Here is a 21,136-nt window from a genome sequence, read left to right on the forward strand (position 1 = left end):
TGATTGCTAGAGCGACGGCAGCGTATATGAACATGTGGGAACATTTGGATATAAACACATGCGTTATGCGCACACGCAGGCACACACCTACTTATCCAGCCATCAGCACTCAGTGTGAGTTTGTGACTGATTTTTGTAAATTACCATAAGAATAAAGACGCGAGAGAGTCCAAATCCTGCAGAAGAGGCTTTGGTGATGCATTCAGGCGTTTGCCTTTGTGACACTGCGTGAATAAAAAACTCAAAGTATTTTTAAGCACTTGTAATTACGGCAGGTTAGGTATGGTGTTGCTGTCGAGGTTGTGGGCGGTCTAAATATCTGCATTCAGTCATCAAATTATGCTTCTGGCCCCCTGTGCCAATGCTTGGCTCTTTCCTAAGTTCCTTTTCTAAACACTTTTGTGTTTTATGATGCTGTAACCTGAAACTTCTGCTTATTTCAAATGGTAAACAGATTGTTAAATAGAGCTTTTCTAGTCACATCAACCACTGAAAATGTTTTTACAATAAGCATCCTAATTTTCATAAACTCACACACAAATCAGTAGGCAACATCAAGTTAAGTGTCTTGCCCAAGGGAACATCTGTCTGACATAGCGATATCTAGATTTGAACCCACAATTTTCCCAATGCACGCCAACTACTTTAAAAAAAAAAAAGTACAAACAAATCCAATGAACCTTACACAGTTATTTTGATAAACCATCCATCCATCTACAGAAGTTGAAAGATTTTACAAATGTAGAACAACTCATCATTCAGTCTCTAAATCAAAGGATTTTATGTGATATACACACACAAAGGTTTTGAACATGAAATCGAATGAAATATTATACTTTCCAATTTTTTTTTACACATAAAAATCGGAAGTGTGCTTTACATAGAAGTTTTGCCGCATGATTTTCCCACTAATTATTGCTATAAACAGTAATATTATTTTTTATGAGGTCATTATCAGGTAACATATATTGATAATGATATAATAATGCAAGTTTCCCTCTTAAACAGTAATGCATTTTAATTTTGTAGAGAACACTTGACTCTGGAAGTGGAAGATATTTTAAATATCCAAAACAAAACACGGCAACCAAAACCAAAAATAAAATGGATTATTTGTCAAAGTGAAAATTAAAATTTTAATTTTGTGATTAATTTATTGCTTTTTGCTTACTTTGTCTCGTACAAGGCTATTGCCAAACTTCAAAAGTGAGGTTTTTGCTTTATTTCAGCAAGGTCTTGATTCTTACCCCTCTTTTATAAAGGGTTGTGAATAAACAGAGTGATGACTTGTCCTTAAAAAGTCTTAATTTCATGTATCTAACATGAATTCCTTAAAATGTCTTGAATTTATTTTTAAAAATGTAAGTTGACCTCAAATGCGTTAGTCATAGGGCTGAAATTTTGTCGTGGCATTTAGTCTCTATAGTTGCTAATGTACACTTGCTACACTTTTAGCTAGCTGGCTTTTTTATTTTGCATCTAGCATGGGTAAGTGCAAATTTATCACCAGTTGACTGGACAATGTTCGTTTTTACTACTGACTCACTTTTGTTACCAACTCATACGATGGTAGGTGCATGCTGTGCAAGAAATATTTAAGCTTACTTATCTCACCGATCATGCTTTGTGTCCACCTGTGTGTTTCTATTGTGACATTTTGTTTGCAAAGAACAATTTGTGCTTGCTTACTCGGCGGTTTTATTTTCTGCACATCCTCCGCCGTGCACAATTCATCTTCTCTGCTCAGTTTGTTGAGCCAGTGCGTGTCCTCTCAACTCAGAGACTCACGCAGATTATAAAGTGGAACTCTCATTCGAGTGAACTTTGAACAGAGGGAATTCTGGGTAATCATTCATCACTGATGCACTCTTCACCCAGCATGTGCTGATGCTGGTTATTACAGATAATGTAATGTCTGTCTTCTACTGCTATATAAAAGTCCCCCCCCCATCCGTGATTAGCTGTGCTACTCTCAACTCTCTGCATCACTCTTCAACATACAACACACTGCAGCTTTCTCTGTATATCTCTATATATCAGCAAAGCCTAACAGCACCTCCTATCATGTTAAAGTTAATGTATTTCTGTCTTCCTCTTCTTCCAGAGCTCAGAACATTTTCAGGCAGGCGATGGGTTGCCCGGTCATTCTTTTCCATGTGGTTCCTGCCTCCATGAAGAGACAGTATGAAATGCTTTCGGCCCAGAACGAGCTCAGTTCACCCCAGTCAACGAGGGTCCGCTTTAGCCAAGACTCCCAGCATCCAGGGGACCGGTCGATTCTGGATGCAGGGACGTCGTCCAGATCTAGGCAACAAGAGGCCGTCCACCTCGAGTGAGTCTTACACTTAAGTCAATGCACATAATGCAATGGAAACATGTCAATCGCAACTTGAACAGAAATGTGAACATTAGCCTTGTCACCTTTGTTTTCCACATCTTTGTTGAAAAGTTTTCCTTTCCTTTGATCAATAATTCACTAGAAATTGCTTAATGGTTTTCACATACAGAAATAAACTTTGTGTTCCTCCTGCAGTCACCAAGGTCCTCTGGCAGGAAGCACCCCAGAACCAAGTCGGCGGTATGCCACCTTACCCCATGCCGTACCTCACCTCATAATCTCCAGGACCCCCTCAGCGCCTTCCCCCTCCCTGCAGCGCAGAATAAGCACAACTCCGTCCAACAGCTCCTACCTAAAGAAAAAAGGACGCAGCTTCAACATCCAGCTGAAGAAAGGTAAGATCTGACTGAATGACTGGATAAAAGTGTGTTTGTTTTTAGTTCAATACCTGCAAATTGTTACATTGCACACCTGCAGACTACATACCTCAGCTAAAGAAAAATTTCTTTCCAATTCGTTAGATAGATCAGAACTTAGTGAAGGGATTTTAATATCTTTAAAAAATTCATCCAATTCAGTTGGGTTAAGTGAGGCTTCAGAGGTATACAGAGATTGGTAAAATTTGCTGAAACATAGACTAATTCCAGCATCCTCACAACATTTTACACCATGATCATCATTTATTGCTGAGATATCCTACATACCAATCTGTAATAGTTAGCTATTAAGCTATTATGATTAACTAGTAGTTAACTGTTATCCGAGGCTGATCAATTCAGTTTGATCAGCCTCGTCTTAAAGTGAACTGGTGTTGAGGTGGCATGCCCTTGCCGCCTCTCCTCCTCTTTGCTTCTTTGTATGTTGGACGTAATGAGCAGATGTTTAGCTGAAAGCTGGAAGAGTCTGGAGTGCAGTGAGCTTCAGGGAATTGTACAGCAGTGGGGGCAACAGTGGCAGATAAATGGGGCAAACTCGAGGGAATGAAGTTGCAAGCTGCTCTAATATGTTTGGCGAGGATTTCTGACTACTGCCAGCCCAGTTCATTGGCAAACTCCTCCATTTGTTTTAACCTTATAAACGTTCTCTGCCTTTCCCCCTCCGCAAAAATAAGTGTAATTTAAGCATGTGAGGGGCACAGTGGTGAAACGGCACCGGTCTATTTTTTAGCAACCCTATAAATACAAAGCCTAAAATATAGTTTATTTATTCAGGACTTCACTGAATTTAACTGGCTCCACTGTAAACTCACAGCCATGTCCAAAAGCATAACTAAAAACAAATTCTAGCCAACGTGTTATTGTATCAGAAAAATTGTAGAAACATGCCCAGAAATCATTTTGACATCTCCATTTAATTACCACCAGACTTTCTCTCTGCTAATGCGCTTTCAGACCGGGCCGTGGCAGTTTTGTTGTTGACTCGATGTAATTGTTGTGATTCAGCCTAAGTGGCTCCGAGTTCCAAGTGGCAGGAGCAGATCTTGAATGGCACATTAACAAGAGTGCCCTAATCAAATACTTCTGTTGAAAACAACATACGCAGCCCATTACGTCGTTGTCATGTCCCCCAGCCTCTCCTCGTGTTTGCTGTTTAATTGGCTTATTGGAGCCAGGATTTCTAACTAATCTAGAAAGGGATACAATTACTTTTATCCTGGTCTTCTATTACCCAAAAATGAAGACGTCAGTGGTTAATTACTGAAGGTCTATTAGTGATGTATTCTCCTAATTGCCTGATTGGGCCATTAATGACAGTATCTACTGATGGAGACAGGAGTTTGATTCTGTTCATTAAGCTGCGTCTTGGGCTAGGAGGAAGTAGGAACGTGGATGATTAGAGTAAAAAAATCACAACAAAGAATTTCATGTTGAAGTTTGAAAAGAAGAAAGAAGTTTCCACACACTCACTGTCAACAAGAGTGTTGTTAATATTGACTTTTTAAATAATTTTTTTTCAATTTGACCCTTTGTAGAAAATAATTTAAGGCAGCATTGAGATGCAGCTTCCTCTTACTTGTTGCATTAAGCTAACAAGTAAGAGAGTAGACCAGGGTTGCAGCTCAGGTAAAATAAAATCACACAGATACATTGTGTAAAGCATTGCACACTTTACATAAACAATTTCTTAACAAAAACACAAGTCATGCAGAAGAGATCTAAGACAGAAGAGATCACTTTACATCAGAAAAGTTCAGTTCTCCAAGGTCCAAATGTGCTTGAAAATAGAACAAAACTAAAGTTATGTTTACATGAAACTGCATGCACTTTCGGATGTTGATTGGGGAAAAGTTTTACATTTAGGTGGCGCCAGTTACACACTTTGAGTCAGTTGTAATTGTCATGCCAGGCCACTAGATGACACTGTGATTTTAGCATCTCGTTGAACATGTGTTCGCTTTTGACCCTTTGCTTTTACCTGATTTTAAACAGAAAGTTTAAAGTTTTGTCCCAGGAACAAAGTACTAATGTAACACATGTACTCCTTATCATAAAATATGCTCAGCTGAACAGGTTAAGTAGCACAACACAGCACAATGCTATCTGCCAGAGTTTTTGTTTTTATCTGCTCGTGCATGCGTAGAATAAACCCTACAGTTGTGTATTCTGTGCATGTTCACTTAGTGGTATAGAAAAGTTTCACTCTGAGACCTCGTTTTAAAAAGTGCTGGTGTCGTGTAAAAAAAAAGTACTACAGTTGTTTATACGGGTCTTTTGGGATCCATATAAACGGTGCCTAAAAAGATTTTAAATGTTACGGATGTTTTTCACCTTCATTTCTGCAAAGCTCCCCTGATTTTTGAATGCTAATAGGTTATTCCTGCCTTGATTAGTGACTTACAAGTACTTCGTATGGCTCTTCAATGCAAGCATAACACACAAGTTGTTTTGTGAAAGTGGTGTTTGACTTGTACGACCATAGAAGTTTTCTCCGGAGAGCATTTGACTTGACATCCTTTGTTCAACCCACTTTGCACGGTGACACCAGCGTTCTGGCTGTTTCTTGTTTATGACAGTCTGTGGCCTATATAATCATTCCACTGTAAAGATATGCTTATATAATAACTCCAGCTATGGAGTGAAATATTTGAAACCACATTACCTTTTTGCTCCAAAATACCAAAAGCTGCATTTATTTGCTTTATTATTAAGTGCTGAAAAATGTCCCTAATGAGACAAACTTCTCACAGTAACTATGTGACCTTGCATTAAAAGTTGAGCAGCCATGAAGACAAACTGCATATTTGATGCTCGGCATAAATAATGACAGCTATTTCGGTCTGCTCAGTTATCACGACGCGCTGATGGAGAGATCAGAGAGCGTCATTATGCTCAACAGCTCAACTTTCCAACTCCATAAGCAATCTCTTTACCCTTCTGCAAGTTTGTTTGCGTGAAGGAGTCGGGAGGAAAGTTGCCGTCCTCGTTTGTTTCTCCTGGTGTTCCTTGTTCATCACCTCATCACTGTCAGCAAGCTGACAGACAGATCGACAGACTGCCGGAGAGACACATGGGGGGGGGAAAGTAGGTCATGATGAACTATCAGAGGTGCTGACAGCTCTGTGAAATGAGCAGCTAGTTTGACACGAATACTAATCACTGCTGTTTGAAAAGCCTCGACTGAACCAACGTAACACAACTTGCCAACCAGACTGCCAGAAATACGCAGCAAGGTTGGTCTTTAGAGACTTCTTACCGTCTCTCTGATCACACTGACTGATTAATCAAGATTGAGATTGAATTGAGACCAGAGAGAGATTTTATGTATTCATGTACCCTTTTTTCCGGACTAAATGTGTATGTACGTTTAACAAATTTTAAAGGCTGGCCTGTAAACCTAAAGACACAGCAAATAGCAACAAGATGGAAATGCACAGCAGTAAACAATTATCAATAAAATATCAACCGATATTGAAAAATAAGTCATATTGACCAATACTTATGTTGGTGCCAACATATCGTGTATCCCTAAAACATATTGTCCATTTTTCATATTTTTCATTACGTTTCTGTGTTGTTTTTTTTTCTCTATCTGACCAGGTCCAGAGGGTCTCGGTTTCAGTATCACCTCCAGAGACGTCCCTATTGGAGGAAGTGCTCCCATTTACATCAAAAACATTCTCCCTCGAGGCGCTGCCATCCAAGATGGACGACTGAAAGCTGGAGACCGGCTGTTGGAGGTAAAGCAGGGCTTTCAACCAATCTATAATCTTTTTGTAGAGTTTGTGGAGTCTTAAAAGACTAATTGTCTGTGATTTATGCAGTTATACTCCAGCTCTCTTTAGGATATCATTAGTTAGAACAATATTCAGATTTTCAGCTAAACTAAATCATCTGAGTAACACCACAATGCAGATTCCTGCTGTGTTTGTAAAGCCTGGATCGTGTTAGTGACTGTTGGACATGTTGTTGTGCAGGTTAGTGGAGTAGACCTGAATGGAAAGAGCCAGGAGGAAGTGGTAGCCCTGCTTCGAGCCACACCCATGGACGGGACGGTGAACCTGTTGGTGCTTCGTCAGGAGGACCTACTTCTGCCACGAGAAGTGGTCAGTACCATTCTGGACTCTCGCTTTATGAAAAGTAGACATTCTATCTATATTTACCAGATTTTGATTACACATTTTCTACAGCATATCTGTGCTGATTCAATCATTCCTATCCAATCAGCTGGTAAATGGATTAAAACCTCAAATATGGATCCTGTATTCTGTCTGGACTTGTATAACTTTGACTCTTGCTGATGCTCTCTGATATATCTATATATATTTTTTTACGTTTTATAGTTGAAATCTTTGTGTAATTCTTTTAGCGTAATCAAGTGAAATAGCTCTTTTTGTCACTTGCTATAATAACTTATGAAGTGCAGGCTGCCTTGAAATTGCTTTTTACAGTTTTTTTAGTTGTTTGCTATTCACAGATTTTTCTCTTTAGAGATTTTCAGAAGTATTGTGGATGCCCAGTTTCACTCCTTTTTAGGATCTTTTAACAGTCCTAATTTCTGCTTCCAAATTGCAGACAAAAAAATATGGACCTTTTGCGGCTTTGATGAGAAACGGCAAGTTTCTGATCTATAAAGACCCAGATGTTATTAAAAAGAAAGTACACCTGTATTCAATTTTACGCATTAGGACATAATAAATATAATTTGGTCTTTACCAGCTTAAATTATTTTTAAACTTAAACTCAAACAACAACAACACACTACATTCAACTCTGTCATTTGTTATTTATCAAACTGTGTGGGGACCTCTAAATGTCACACACACCTTGAACACAATTAATAGGAGTGTTTTTTATGGACAGTGAACTTAACTGTGTCCACAACATTCGTTCTGAAGATTATTTCTGAAGGTTACTGGTGCTAAAGATGGATTTAAAAGATATTAAATCATGAGGTGCTGTTTGTTATTGCATCAAAATTTTGCCTTTATTTTCCTTTTTATAAAAAATGACATGGTAGATTCTGCTTTGTTTTGTACATTTAAAGTCACAGAATGTAACTTTTACAAAAATATGTTTTTTTTTTACATATTTGTTTAAACTGTCACCATGTTGTGACATTATAATTTGAGACAGATAATCTGAAAAGAATGAGCTCCTCCACCTTCTCCCAGTGCTACTTTTGCCATCTGAAGAAATGTCTCCGCTCCCAACCAAAAACAACCAGTCAGGAAAAAGATGCTACAGCCTCTTTTAATATCATGATTTTACATAGTATTTTTTTAATAATACAAAGCTTTTCTGTATCTACCTTAAAACAACAGCATATAACTGTTATAAAACATGTGTTTTTTTTCCATTTTTGTTAAAACTAAAGCTACGTCATTGACAGTGTGGACAGATGGTCTTTCTTCATTCTCTATTAACCAATCAGAGCCAGAAGGAGGGTCTTAGCGCTTAGTCAGTCATCTTCATTCTAAAGGCACTAAACTTACCGCTTCAGAAAGCATGTTTATCGGCTGTCATCGGTGGTTATGCTAACTAGCCTTAGCATTCGTAACAGTCTAACAGCAGCGTGTACACGAGTGATTGACAACACTAAGACCCTCCTCCTGCTTTTGATTGTTTTGTTTTTTTTGACAGAGCAAGAAGGCAGATAATCTATCTCACATTATACTGTTATGACATAGGGACAGTTTTAACAAAAGTGGGGAAAAAAACATGTTTTATAAAAGCTATATGCTGCTGCTAAATACAGGAAAAGTTCTGGATTTTTTTTTTTATGTGTTACGTAAATTAATAATACTAAAAGAGACTGTGGCATCTTTTTCCTGAGAGTAAACTCAGAACACAATAGAGTCCAGAAGCTGATGGTAAAAGACAGACTTTAGTCTGCACCAAAAATACAGCTGCAATTACATTCACATACATTAAACAAGCACACAGACGCAGACAAACTCACAGACTTGTGCTCAGACACCAGCGCCTGCACGCAGGGTGACTTTGGCTGTCGCGAAACAGATGGCAGGGCTGCTGCCCTCGTCCAGCCCGCTCTCAGTGTCTCTGACAGCAGGTGTGGGCTTCACAGCCCCTCAGCAGACCAGGAAGTCCTTTATGCCAACCTCATTTCTGCCCATAAACCTCAGCCTGGCACCCAGGCTCTTAACCCTGCCAAAGAAGCTGTTAAAACTGTACATTGCTGAACACTCAAGGCATATTTTACTGAAGAAATGCAACCCGAGTCTTTAGATTTCACAATTTTGTTTCATGAAGAAAGAGCCATATTGCCTCATTCGTATTCAATATGCTACTAATGTTAAATTTTCTGTCTTTTAGCGGTTCGTAATGGCTTCTTCTCTGTTGCTTTCCAAAACACATATTACTTTACTTTTATATGGACCAAAGTAATTCATGCAGTGGTTCTTGACAGTACCTGACAAATGCTGCAGGGGTGACTAAAATGCCGTGGCAACGGTGACTTCAGATCAATTAGTAAAGTAGTAGAAATTGTTGGCTGGATTTTGTTCACTTCTCAGAAAATGTTTTTTATCATTAATATTTTGACCAGCATGACTGTAAGTATGAATTTTTGATGGATCATTTTCTGCTGAAATTAAGTAGGTTTTTTTTTTTACTCATGTAACATTTGTTTTGACTTAGAGCCGTCGTATCTTTTTCAGTAGCAATATCACAGAAATTCAGAATCTTTTTTTCTTTCTGGTAAAAAAAAAAATAAAAAATTTATAAGGAGGTTGATGTTTTGACTGTGACAGTAATTACTAATAAAGCATGATAGAAAAGCATAGCGGGTAATTACCTCCTGTCCCAGAAATTGCGGATAGATGAATGTGTGTTTGCATGTGTATGCTCTGCAGATCAGTTGCTCAGATCCACATGAATGTAAGCACATAGATGAACATTTAGTGGCTGTCATTCATCCAATTGCCTCAGTGACAAGCTGATGATGTTTTGAATTGCGGTTTGAATGATATACACACTCACCCCTACACACACACACAGTATGTCTTTATGTCTTCATCGGGACTTTGTATTGACTTCCATACATTTTCTACTCATTTCCATAGCCTAACCTTAAAACTAACCATTACCAGTACATGCTTAATCCTAAATCTAACCTAAACTCAATTCAAACTAACCCCTAACCCTAAAGCAGCACTTCTATTTATTAGACCATTGGGGGAGGGGGTCCTCACAATGTGGTGGTTGTTGGAACAATGGGCCTTACAAAGTATCAAATACAAGACTACTCACACACATCCATTCACTCACACACCACTGCCAGTATATTCCTAAACCCAAACTTAACCAAAACTTCATTCACACCGCATCTGTAGACCTAACCAATAAACCACAGAAGGGATTCCACCGCATTAGGGCCAGGCTTTGGCTGCCATATCCGTATTTATAAAGTTTGTGAATATGCTAGAGAAGGTCTTAAATAGATTAGCTAAATGAGTACACACACCCGCACGCGCAGACAGATGGGTTGACAGCAGTAAAAGCAGGTCTTTTTGTGTGGTTGACATTTTCCCACTGATGTTTGATGTTGGTGTCATAAATCCCACACATCCCCTTTTGTTTGGCTGTTCCATTACACGTTCACTACACCATCTCCCTGGGGAATTAATTTATTCTCCCAGCATGTTTGCATCGCATCCTTAATTAACATGGTCAGAGTGTGTTTTGACATGCTTTCGGAGGCAACAGCAACAGCTCTCAATAGCTTTCAATAAACATGTACTTTCAGGGAAGAGAAAAGGTTAAATGGTAATTGAGCAAAATAGGGCATTGCCCTTTGTGGTTTCTATGGTCTGTCACTTTCCTTTCTGCAGTCCAAGGATATCAACAAATATTTTCATATAGATAAATTACAACCTATACGATAATATTAGCAAGCTTTAACCTTTACTCAGCGCTGATCTCATCAACTTCTTCAAAATCGAATCCATCAACCATAAGGTTGAATAGAATCCAAATGAGTTTATTAACTTATACCCCACCCACCACACTATTGCATATCTTCCTTACATTTAAATGATAAATATGTAGCAAGATATGCAGCTTAAAAGAAGCCACCCTCTAACATCGTCTTTTTGGGTCAGGCTAAAAATGATGTGGCATTAATACGACATGTTTGTGATGCCATATGTACACTTAAAACCACCATTGCTACAGATCAATGCATTCAATGCAAAATAATGTTGCTATTCTAAAGCGAAGCTATTTTGACTCTCTTGTCACTAACATTTTGTTAGGTGTGCATGTTGAATAATTGAAGTGGCTCCAACGGCAAAGACGACTGTCCTACCTTTTGTCTAATTCAGCTAATAATTATTTGACCTCTTGCAGATGTTCTTGTCCTGAGCTTTTATTCCCATATTAACCGTTTACCCCAAACAGCTTATGTCAGAAGTAATATATATTTTATGGTATAATATTTTATGACTTTGAATTCTACATTCTTAATCCCAGTATACAGTCAATATACAAGGTCTATTGCTCCTGAATTTGTGGGGCAGTAAAGATTATTTCCTAAGACGTCAGAGGCCCACAAACAGTTAAACTTTCACATGCAGCATCACACTGTGAGAATCTAAGACAGATCCATAACACTAAACTGTACCGTGGCATATCCAATAGATGTTTTATGCTGTTGGCATTAATCTCCCAGCTTGCAACAATTGTCCTTTTTGCTATATTCATTGTTTACTCCATATTGTGGAGATTAATCTTCCAGTTTTGTAACAAAGTCAGAAGCCAGGTTTTATCGAACTAAAGCAGATATTAAAAATGACAAGAATTTCCCCTTCCTCCACCTGTTTACTAGTTAAAAACCTCCACATTTATTCTCCACTCTCTCCGTGTGCAGACACACCCAAAACAAAAGCAGAACGTCTGTAAGTATTAGTCATCAGAAATAAAAACGATGAGTTTGGAAAATTTGGGGCAAATCTTCAACATCTCTTCCGGTGAGCAAATACTGAACCCAGCATGGGGTGTAAATTATCCTTAAACTAGCAGTTGTTGGTGCTGCGTCAGCAACAACTGCTGTGGCGCCAGCTTCTTATTTCACTTCCCACACTCACACAGAAGTTTATATCCAATCATATCCTGAGCATATTTTAAACATGCTAATGTGCTCCTTGTAAAAATCGCACGCGGCAATCTGGCGCCGATTAACTACACATGCTTTGGGTGGTGTAATAAGATTGTCCATAGCTGCCCTTACATCGCTCCATGGCCCTACATGAGCAGCATATTTCATTTCCAATAGGCCCGGAGAAGATATGGTCTCATGTAGCCTCAGCTGGAACACTGGCGCCCGCTTAAGAGCAATTAAGCACTGCATTAAAATTCCCTCTTTATGATCGTATCACACTTGTCTCTGATCCATTAGTAGCTGTTTCTGCCATGCAATGAGAATCTTAATTGCACAATTAATTGAGGCCTCTGATTGATGTGACAGTTAAATTTATATCACGTGTCAATGCTGAGGACAGGGTAGACAAATGCGTGACAGTATTGGTGACAATTATCATAGAGTAATGGGCTGTTTCATAAGTGTGAGGCCCAGCGGCCTGGTTTAATATCCCCCTTGTATGTGTTTTTTTTTTTTTATCCCTGGACTGTAGTTGAGTCACGGGGGCAGGGTTATTTTATTAAAATACTTTTTTGGAAGGAGAACCCTGGTGTTTTAAGTCCCTGAAGTATAAAAAAATGTGGGTATAAAATAACTTCTTCACTTTTTGCTAATCTAAAACCAGTATCTAGTTTTATCAGAAGAAGAATCCAGAGAAACCCCTACTAATTTATAAATTATGGACTACTTATTCTTATTAAACATGAGGAACCAATATGTAGTTTTATGCTTTTACCTTTGTGTCTTTCTTTTGGTTAGTGGTTGTGTTTGTATTTCCTTCTAATTCATGTAAAGCACTTTGAACTGCTTTGTTTCTGAATATGTGCTACATAAATGAATTTACCTTACCTTAAAACTGGATACGTTCAGTGTTGCACATTTGCTCAACTTATTTTTCCAACTATCTATTTTTAATGGCATATGTGAATTTATATAGCACTATGTTTAGACCAACTACTCAAAGTGCTTCACCCAGAGACACATTCACTCAGTCACACGCCAATCGGAAGATTGGTTAGGTAACCTGGCTGACATGTGACATAAGGAAGCTGGAATTGGACCCACAAATTTACGATTGCAAGACAGCTGCTCTACCGGCTGTGAGAATTTTCTTCGGTTTTATTATTAAAGTGGAAATTGTGAGAAATGGTACGGCATCTAACTCAGTGCCTGTTAAGCTTACAGTTCTTCATTTTGCTTAGTCGTCTTTCCAAACTAGGCCGCATGAATCCAGCAATAGGTAGTTTTTCATTTTTGTCCTTTTCAATGAAAAAGGCTAAACCTTTCTTACTAATATTCATGAAGTTGTAGCACTACAGCTTTTAGATGTTATCAATGAACTTAGCCTCTTGATCAAAATTCAGTATGATTTCCCGTGGAATCCACTCTACTCAATCAGTTCTCCTTAAATTCTCCAATGCCTTTTTACACAAGGATGCAGGAGAAGCCATAATCATAACAAATCTGGATTTAAATGTATTTGATTCTCCTTATATTACTCTCACACCACACATATTTCTGCTTAATCAATGGTTCTTATTTATCACTCAGAAGTGGGGTTTTCTTGAAAACGTAACTTTAAATCATATTTAGTTGCTCATAAGTATACCAAGTTACCAAAGGCTTTGATATCTGCTGGAGTTTCTTATAAATCTTCTTCTTTTTTACTTTCCTTATGCCATTTTTTTTTAATATTAGACTTTTTATCAGTTCTTCATGGGAGCTTGAAATTAAGATTTGTCTTTTTAGGCAAACATTTGGTCAGTATTGCTTGTTAACTAATATTTTATTATTTCTATTAGGTTTATTACGATATATTTTGGCAGTGGCAGAGCAGGCACTCAATATGCAGAGGTTAAAGTCACTAATGCATCTGTTCCAGGTAGATTCCCAACTCCTTACCATTTACTGCTTGTCTTTCCCTTATCTCTCTACCCGTCTTACTGTCAAGCTACTAATAAAAATGCAAATAATATATCCAATTTATCTGTGAAGCATCTTGTGATATTCATGCAGTCAAAACGCTGAATTCGTAAAATGTGTTAGCTTACTTACAAGGCTGGATTTGTTGTGGTTTTGACTTTGTCGTTCACAATTTCCCCGCTTTAAAGTTGGAAATGAAGATTAGATGTTCAGTTGATCTCCATGTAGCAGAAGGAAGAATGGATTTACACTATCTGTTCTCATCATTTTCTTCTTCCATAAACATATGTTCTTTTTCTCGGTTCACATCTGTTCCTGATTGAAAAGTGTTGGAGTAGGTAATGATAAAGGCTATGGCTTACTTCTCTGCAGCAATGATAAACGGCCTGCCTTTCTGAACCTGTGCACCATCGGCAGCCATGCCAAAAAAGACATCTTCCAAGTTAATATAATTAGATGTCTCTTAGAGGAATGCTTCCTTGCAAGGATGATGTAATGTGTTGCAATTTTCCTAAATAATGTGCGAATGACAGAGTTTTCCATTCCAGGTCTTTTAAACAGTTTATTTATGTTACTGCAGGTGGTTTCGGCAGATATATTACCACAAGAGAAATGATCAGACATCTCAAGGCGATGAGTCAGTTCTTGGTGTAAAAAAGATTCTGCAACATTTTTTGATGGTATTTGCAATTTAAGGTGTGATGAAGCTTAAAAACTGACCTGCAGTTGAATATATTTGAGCGTAATAAGCAGATTGCTTTATTTCTTCACACCACTGAATGCTTCTCTGTAAATTAGCTTGTAACTTATAGTTTATGCTCAGGTGAGGCTAAATTCCAGTGTATAGACCCTGTCAATGTCAATATGTCTGACTGTGCAAGATTCTGTACAACATTGTGCTTACTGTAGTGGCCTCAAAGACTCTAACTAGGGATGTACCAATGCACTTTTAACACTTCTGAAACCGATACTGATATCTGAGGTTTGGTATCGGCTGATCCGATAGGTTCCAGAAGAAAATGCTGTTTCACCAAAAGTGTTTCTTTTTTTTTGTACTGAATGACACATTTATTTGACAATTCTAGTATGGCAGACTTAAACACACCAATAGCATCACAAGCTTGGTCAAACTTAAAAAACAACACAATTTTAATTTGTTTAGTCAGTGCAGTTAGGAGTATAGCAGTTAACATAAAAAAATAAATAATAAAGAAACTGAAACTGACTAAAATAATAGGTTGACTACCTTAGTTAAACATGTAAAAATAAACTACCCTCTGTCAAATGGTTCAGAAAGTGCAGTGAGGAATTCTAAATACAATTATAAAATAAATAATAAAGCATGATTCACTTAGTGATTAAAGCATAGAATAAGACTAAGTAGATCTGCGCTACTGGATTGGGAGCATATTCACTGATACACAATGTAGATTTTTTTTCAATGTCCAGATATTAATATCAGATCAGTGAATCTCTAACTCTAACCATAAATGTACTTTTGGACGAATATTTAGTTTAGATTCATTAGGTAAAGGATGCAGCATACTAGTTTAGTTCAAAAACAGAACAAACTAACTTTTAATTTACTCTGATTTCAGCATCACTATTCTCTTTCCTTCCCTTTACCTAGGTTTCCCTCTTTTTTTTTTTTGGTTTCCTTATAATTGTCCGCTCATAACACAGCCCAAAAGAAGCTGATCAGCTGAAGCTGATTTCCTTTTAATGCCGGTCTGAGACCTGCATAGCTGCCTGATCAAACGGGAAAAGTTTCGAAACATCCTCTGTCATAATTAAAGCCCGAGCTGCCAAGCGTGGTCGAAGACAATGCCAGCCCGGTTAACATTTTCTGAGCGAGTCTCACCGACGCCACCTGTTTTCGTTTAGCACTTTTCCAGCAGCTGTTCCCATAATTACACTCGCTGTCAGCGTGGTGCAGAGTATGGGATGGTGCAGTGCAGCGCTGCGCATTGCCGATAAACAAGGTAGTTAAAGGCCACTTATGGCGGCAAAGTTACTCTCCCGGAGGGAATTCGGCATCTGCTTTCGGATCACCGTTATGGGCTGTTGTGTGTCTGCATTTGGACATATCAAAACTCATTTTAGCTTATAATAACGTTGAATGAGATGTGTATGTTTCTTGATGTGTAACCTCCTCTTTGAAATGCTTTTTTGAACAGCTTCCAAGCACACCAAAAAAGTCGCTATTTTATTATTCTCGCTCCATCTAATGTAAATGTCTTATTCAAGCTTATAAATAAACTTCTTGATCTGGTGTGGGCAGTTAATTTTACCAAAGGGGCCACATGATTGGGAGAAAATATAGTTGCTAATAAACTCTTGCAATTTGTAAAAGTGCGACTTTTATTGGCTGCTGGTGATAAATGTGTTGCATCTGAATAATAAAATAATGTGACAACTGAAACTTTGAATCAGTAAAGGTAATTATCTTCTACAAACACCGAGTTCCTTTAAATCTGGACTGAAAACTCACCTGTTTAGATTTGCTAATAAATAAATGAAACATTGACCAACATATTTGATGTGTATGACTTTGGCGATGACACTCATCAAAATGTAATGTTTGTTCAACTGCTGACGGTATGATATATTTTTTATAACTGCATGAATGTTTATGACTGTTGTCATGAAGTGTCTGTAAATAGAGACACTTTTTATGCAAAGGTGGTCATTTTAATGGACTTTGCATTAGAAGTGTCATTACTTACCAAATAACACTTCATGACAAAAGTCATTTACATTCATGAAGATTCCTTCATGTTCATGGCAGGTGTTATGTTTATGACAGTGTTATGTCAGTCTCATATGCACCCTTTCATATAAAGTCTTACCATATTTAGTTTGTTAGTAATTCAAACTCTTCCACAATCACCCCTTCATTCCACACCCTTAGATTCTGTGAATTTGTTTTTTCTTTTCTTTTCTTTTTTTTTTTGGTTTAGAGTTACTTGATATTCGCCTCTATTGTCAGGAAATGTTGCAGGGGAGATTCACGGCCAAAGAAATTTGTGTTACAATGCCTAGCACGGGTGCACCTCTTTTATAATTACACCCATGGCTGATTTCTTTTATCCACTTTTAGATTAATTTCCAATGACCTTTATGTCACTAAATTGGGCCAAGTGTGGAAAGAAGCTTCCAGCAGTGTTAATTGTTTTAGGCATTGATGTGCAGAGAACTCCAATTTTTTTGTGTGTGAATAGACTTAATTGCAGTTCATTTGCTCTGTCTTTTTCTCTTTCTGTCTTGGTTTTCCTTGTGTTTTTTTTTCTTTTCTTGCTGTGTTTTTATTTTTGACAGACACATGAGCATATCTCTTTTCAGCACAGAATAGGTTAGACACTGTATAAACACCACAGAAACGGCTGACAGGCAGACAGGGTCTTGTTAGAACAATCGTCTAACTCTTTTATGTCTGTTCCCACCCTCACTCTCCTGCCAACATCTGTGTGGAAATGTTTCCTTTATTTCCCTCCCCTGCCGATAATGACTGGGTGTTAGCCCATCACACTGTTAATTAATAAAGGCCCTAATTGAGTAATGGACGATGACTATAGCTGAGTGAAGAGGAGGAATAAAAGCGAGTGGAGGCAAAGAGTTGCCCTTTGGGGTTGTCTAGCCTACCAGTTAGACAGACCGTTGAGCTCAGGAAACAATGATATTACAGCTACTCTACATTATAATTATCCTGTACTGTTGTGAATACATGTCTGCTTATTTATAAAGTTTAAACTATGAATCTCCATTTCTCAAATCTGTGATAGAGTACAGTATGTAAACTAGCCTTGAACAATTTTTGTATAAAACCTTTCAATAACTTCACTTTTGCTTAATGTATGAATAAATTTAGATAAACATGCACTCAATATATTAATTACAAAAAAAATATTAGTTGTGATGAATCCGACTGTTCCTCCCTGAGCTGATGCCCCTTCCTTTATGCTTTCATAAAAGCAGGTTCATAAAAGTGCTGAGCTTTGAACAATGAACAAAAACAGTCTCTCTCTTCTTGTTTTTTTTTCCTCCTCTGTGAGGATGGTTAGGTTCAACTCTTCCTCAGTTCAATTGGAGCAATAACGGCTGTCAGGCGGCTTGACAAACTCATTTCTGGCTAGCGGCTCTTCTTCCTTTCTGACGAAAATGTTACAGTGCTGTCTCATTCTTTGCCTTGGTCTTCTTTTCCCGTAACACATCACTGAGTGGGTGGTTATTCTGTCATCATTTTGGACGCAAGCATTAGTGTGTAGCACAAAGACTCACACCGTGTCTGTCCACCATCGTTTTTCCAGCTGCTGCTTTCTGGTTGACTTTAGCTAGTTTGCTTAAAACCCTACACAAAGACGTAGCATCTATTCACTGTGTTCATTTTCATTTGAACATCTTCATCACTATTTAAACATGTTTCTTTTTTAAATAATTCACACGCCAGAATTTTAATTCTTTTTATGTTCATTATACTTGCAAAGGCATGCTGAACAGTTGATGAGTTGGTATAATAGCATATATTTGTATTCGATCCTTTTAGTGATTTAAGTCCAGCGTAACCACTTGCTTCTACAAGTCAGCTAACTCATAAATATAGCCCACCTTTGTGTGATTTAATCTTGGTATTAATCCAGCTTCTCACAGGGTTTTTCAAGAACATTAGTGAACAATTGCATGCTGAAGACCAAGGAAAACACCAGACAGGTCAGGGATAAAGTTGTGACTCTGGTAGTCAAGAAGTCTTTATCTCTTCCATACTTCCTCCAAAGCCCAACAATCGATGCATGGTCGTGTGTTTGCGGAACGCTCGTATTCGCACACTTCGCAGACCACCCGGGTGGCACCTATTTCACTTCACTATCTGTCACACCCTGTCCACTGAGATTCCCACTCCTTCTCTGCATCCTCCATTTTACTTTTACAAAAACGTTCACAGAGAGAGCGCCACACCTTTCTGCAGACACCCACCTTTGTGGACAGTGACTTTGCAATTTCCATCCAGGAGTTTTTAGCCATTTGGCAATCTTAAATATTTTTGGTGAAGAATCGTACAAATGCATGCAATTCACTGCGTCTTATAAATGCCCCTAAAATGTAATCCTACTGTTACGACCCAGCTCAGCCAGTGGGAAGGAGAAGTAACATTAAAGAAATCTAGATGTTAAAGGTTTAACAGTTTGGGATTTATTGTTTGGGTTTAACAAAATTAAAAGGTAAAAACCAACAATAATCAAAAGGTAGGGGCATACAACCAAAAGTACTAAATAAAACTAAATTTACAAAACAATCAGAGTTGTAAACCAAAGATCTTAACAAAGCAAAACTGCACTTTTTATCCAGGTTAAAGAAGGTTAAATAAAAAAACAGAACAAATCTCTAGTAGAGATACAAAACCCACACAGGGACAAAAGCTATCAAAGTTTACAAAAGCTCACAGGAAGACGAAGCTATTTAGAGCAGTCAAACATCCAACAAGTGGCAAGCTGTCCGAACAAAGAATCAGTCACGCCTTCACCCAGGAAGTCTTGGGTTTAAAAAGGGAGGCCTTATCAGGGATTGGTGGAGCTGATGATTGGTGAGCCAATCAGCTCTGCTGTAGACCTCAGGGTGTGACACAAGATGATGAGGGCTGCATCCAGTTTCCAGTGGAGTCAATTTGATTAGAAAGCTGCAGATATACAGAAAAGGAAGAGAAAAAGAAAACATACAAGGCCACCGGCCGTAACAGATCTCATGTCAGTAGTTTAAGGTTCTTCCTCTTCTCTCCAGACAAGCCATGGAAATTTAAACAATATTGATGCATTACATTTACTCCTGGTGCAGAGAAGGAATTTTCTTAAAGTGTCTGTTTTTCTGGCCCCTATCCGCCTCATTCAGCAGTCGGGAGGGAAAGAAAAGGGTCATTTCCTGCCAAGACCTGGGGATTTTTTTTTTTGTATTAGAACCACAGGTGTTGAAATCCAGCACGATTAAATGGATTCCAGTGGTCGGCGTTGATGAAGGAGTCCGGTCTCAAACAAAAACCCCCTCTTGGCAAGTTGTACGGACAGGTGTAGAGCAATTTTAAAAGCAAGAAAGAGAGAATGGAGAGAAGAATGGAGGGCAGATAGTAGGGGCTCCACATGGAGAATAGGGGCCCAGTCAGATGGTGTTGAAAAGAGCCTCCACCTGAATGCACCGCTGCATCCTAATAAGTCATCAGCATACGAAAAACTCACAAAAAAGACACACACACACACCTTATATTCTGTTTTTCCTTTCTCTCTGCTTCTTCCTTCTTATCCACACGGCAACAATTTATCTGTTTTTCTTGATGTTTGGGGTTAATGAAGTTGTTCATAGGAATATTTTCTGGTTTTTGCTTCTACTGCTAGCTAAAATCGTGCCAATCCCAGCCTCTCACTGCTGCCCTCAAGCTCCTCTATTGAGTTCACTAGTATGAGACGATAATCTTCCTTCATCTATATACAAACGCATTTTTAGTGACTGAAAAGGAAACATTAATTTTGGCCAATGTTTCATTTGAATTATTGAATCCTGGTATTTCTCAGAGAGCAGAGACCTTGGCTGAATCATGTCAGAGCTGTCTTCTGCTTTGAAATGTTATGGAACTAAAATTCAAAGAAGTAGATTCTCCTTTCATGAGCACCGTGCTATTCAAAAAAAAAAAAAAAAAGAGCTGTGAAACACAAAATTTTGTTTCAGCTCATTTTCTGTGCTGACACCTCTGACAGGGTGTGAACCGCTGATCATGAATTATTTGAAAAGATTCTGGAGACGGCAGAAGGTTTTCAATAGACGGAAACGTGCTTCAAAAGAAGCTGCCACTTGTTTAATGCTGACTAGTGTCTTTTCTTTTTAGTCTTCTTTAGACATTGATATACATTGTCTCAAAAGCGCATTATCTATCTTATTTGAACTCTTTTCCATTAGATTGTGTGTATTCTATAATTATCTGTAACAATATTACCTCTGTACAGCCAAGACAAAATGTTTTGTGCAAAGTGCTGCATTATGGCAGACTTATACCTCTCAGTTCACCAGATGTGTCGGATAAAATGGTGACGTCAGTTTGGTTCTTTGTCATTTTTGTGACTCCTCTGACAATAAAACTCCTATATAAAGGATGAGACTAAACACACAACAGCTAAAAGAAAGCTGTTGTTTTCTTAATCTTATTCAGATTAAGAAAAAGAAAAACAACAATGATGCTTATTTTGAGACACTGTAGTTAATGCAGTCTGGTTTTTTACCATTTGGGTCATTTTCACTCTT

General features: G+C 38.1%; 1 protein-coding gene across 4 annotated transcripts in view; it reads left to right on the forward strand.

The window, feature by feature from the left end:
• LOC102227608 (partitioning defective 3 homolog) overlaps positions 1 to 21,136 on the forward strand; it is a 383,916-nt gene that overhangs the window by 163,856 nt on the left and 198,924 nt on the right. For all 4 annotated transcript variants that reach the window (XM_023326740.1, XM_023326739.1, XM_023326741.1 and 1 more), the window contains 4 exons: positions 2,105 to 2,332; positions 2,534 to 2,733; positions 6,376 to 6,515; positions 6,753 to 6,881. In XM_023326740.1, coding sequence (XP_023182508.1) covers positions 2,105 to 2,332; positions 2,534 to 2,733; positions 6,376 to 6,515; positions 6,753 to 6,881 — 697 coding nt within the window. The remainder of the gene's footprint in view (positions 1 to 2,104; positions 2,333 to 2,533; positions 2,734 to 6,375; positions 6,516 to 6,752; positions 6,882 to 21,136) is intronic.

This window comes from Xiphophorus maculatus, chromosome 21 (genome assembly GCF_002775205.1).
Source record: "Xiphophorus maculatus strain JP 163 A chromosome 21, X_maculatus-5.0-male, whole genome shotgun sequence".
In the NCBI taxonomy this organism is placed as follows: Eukaryota; Metazoa; Chordata; class Actinopteri; order Cyprinodontiformes; family Poeciliidae; genus Xiphophorus; species Xiphophorus maculatus.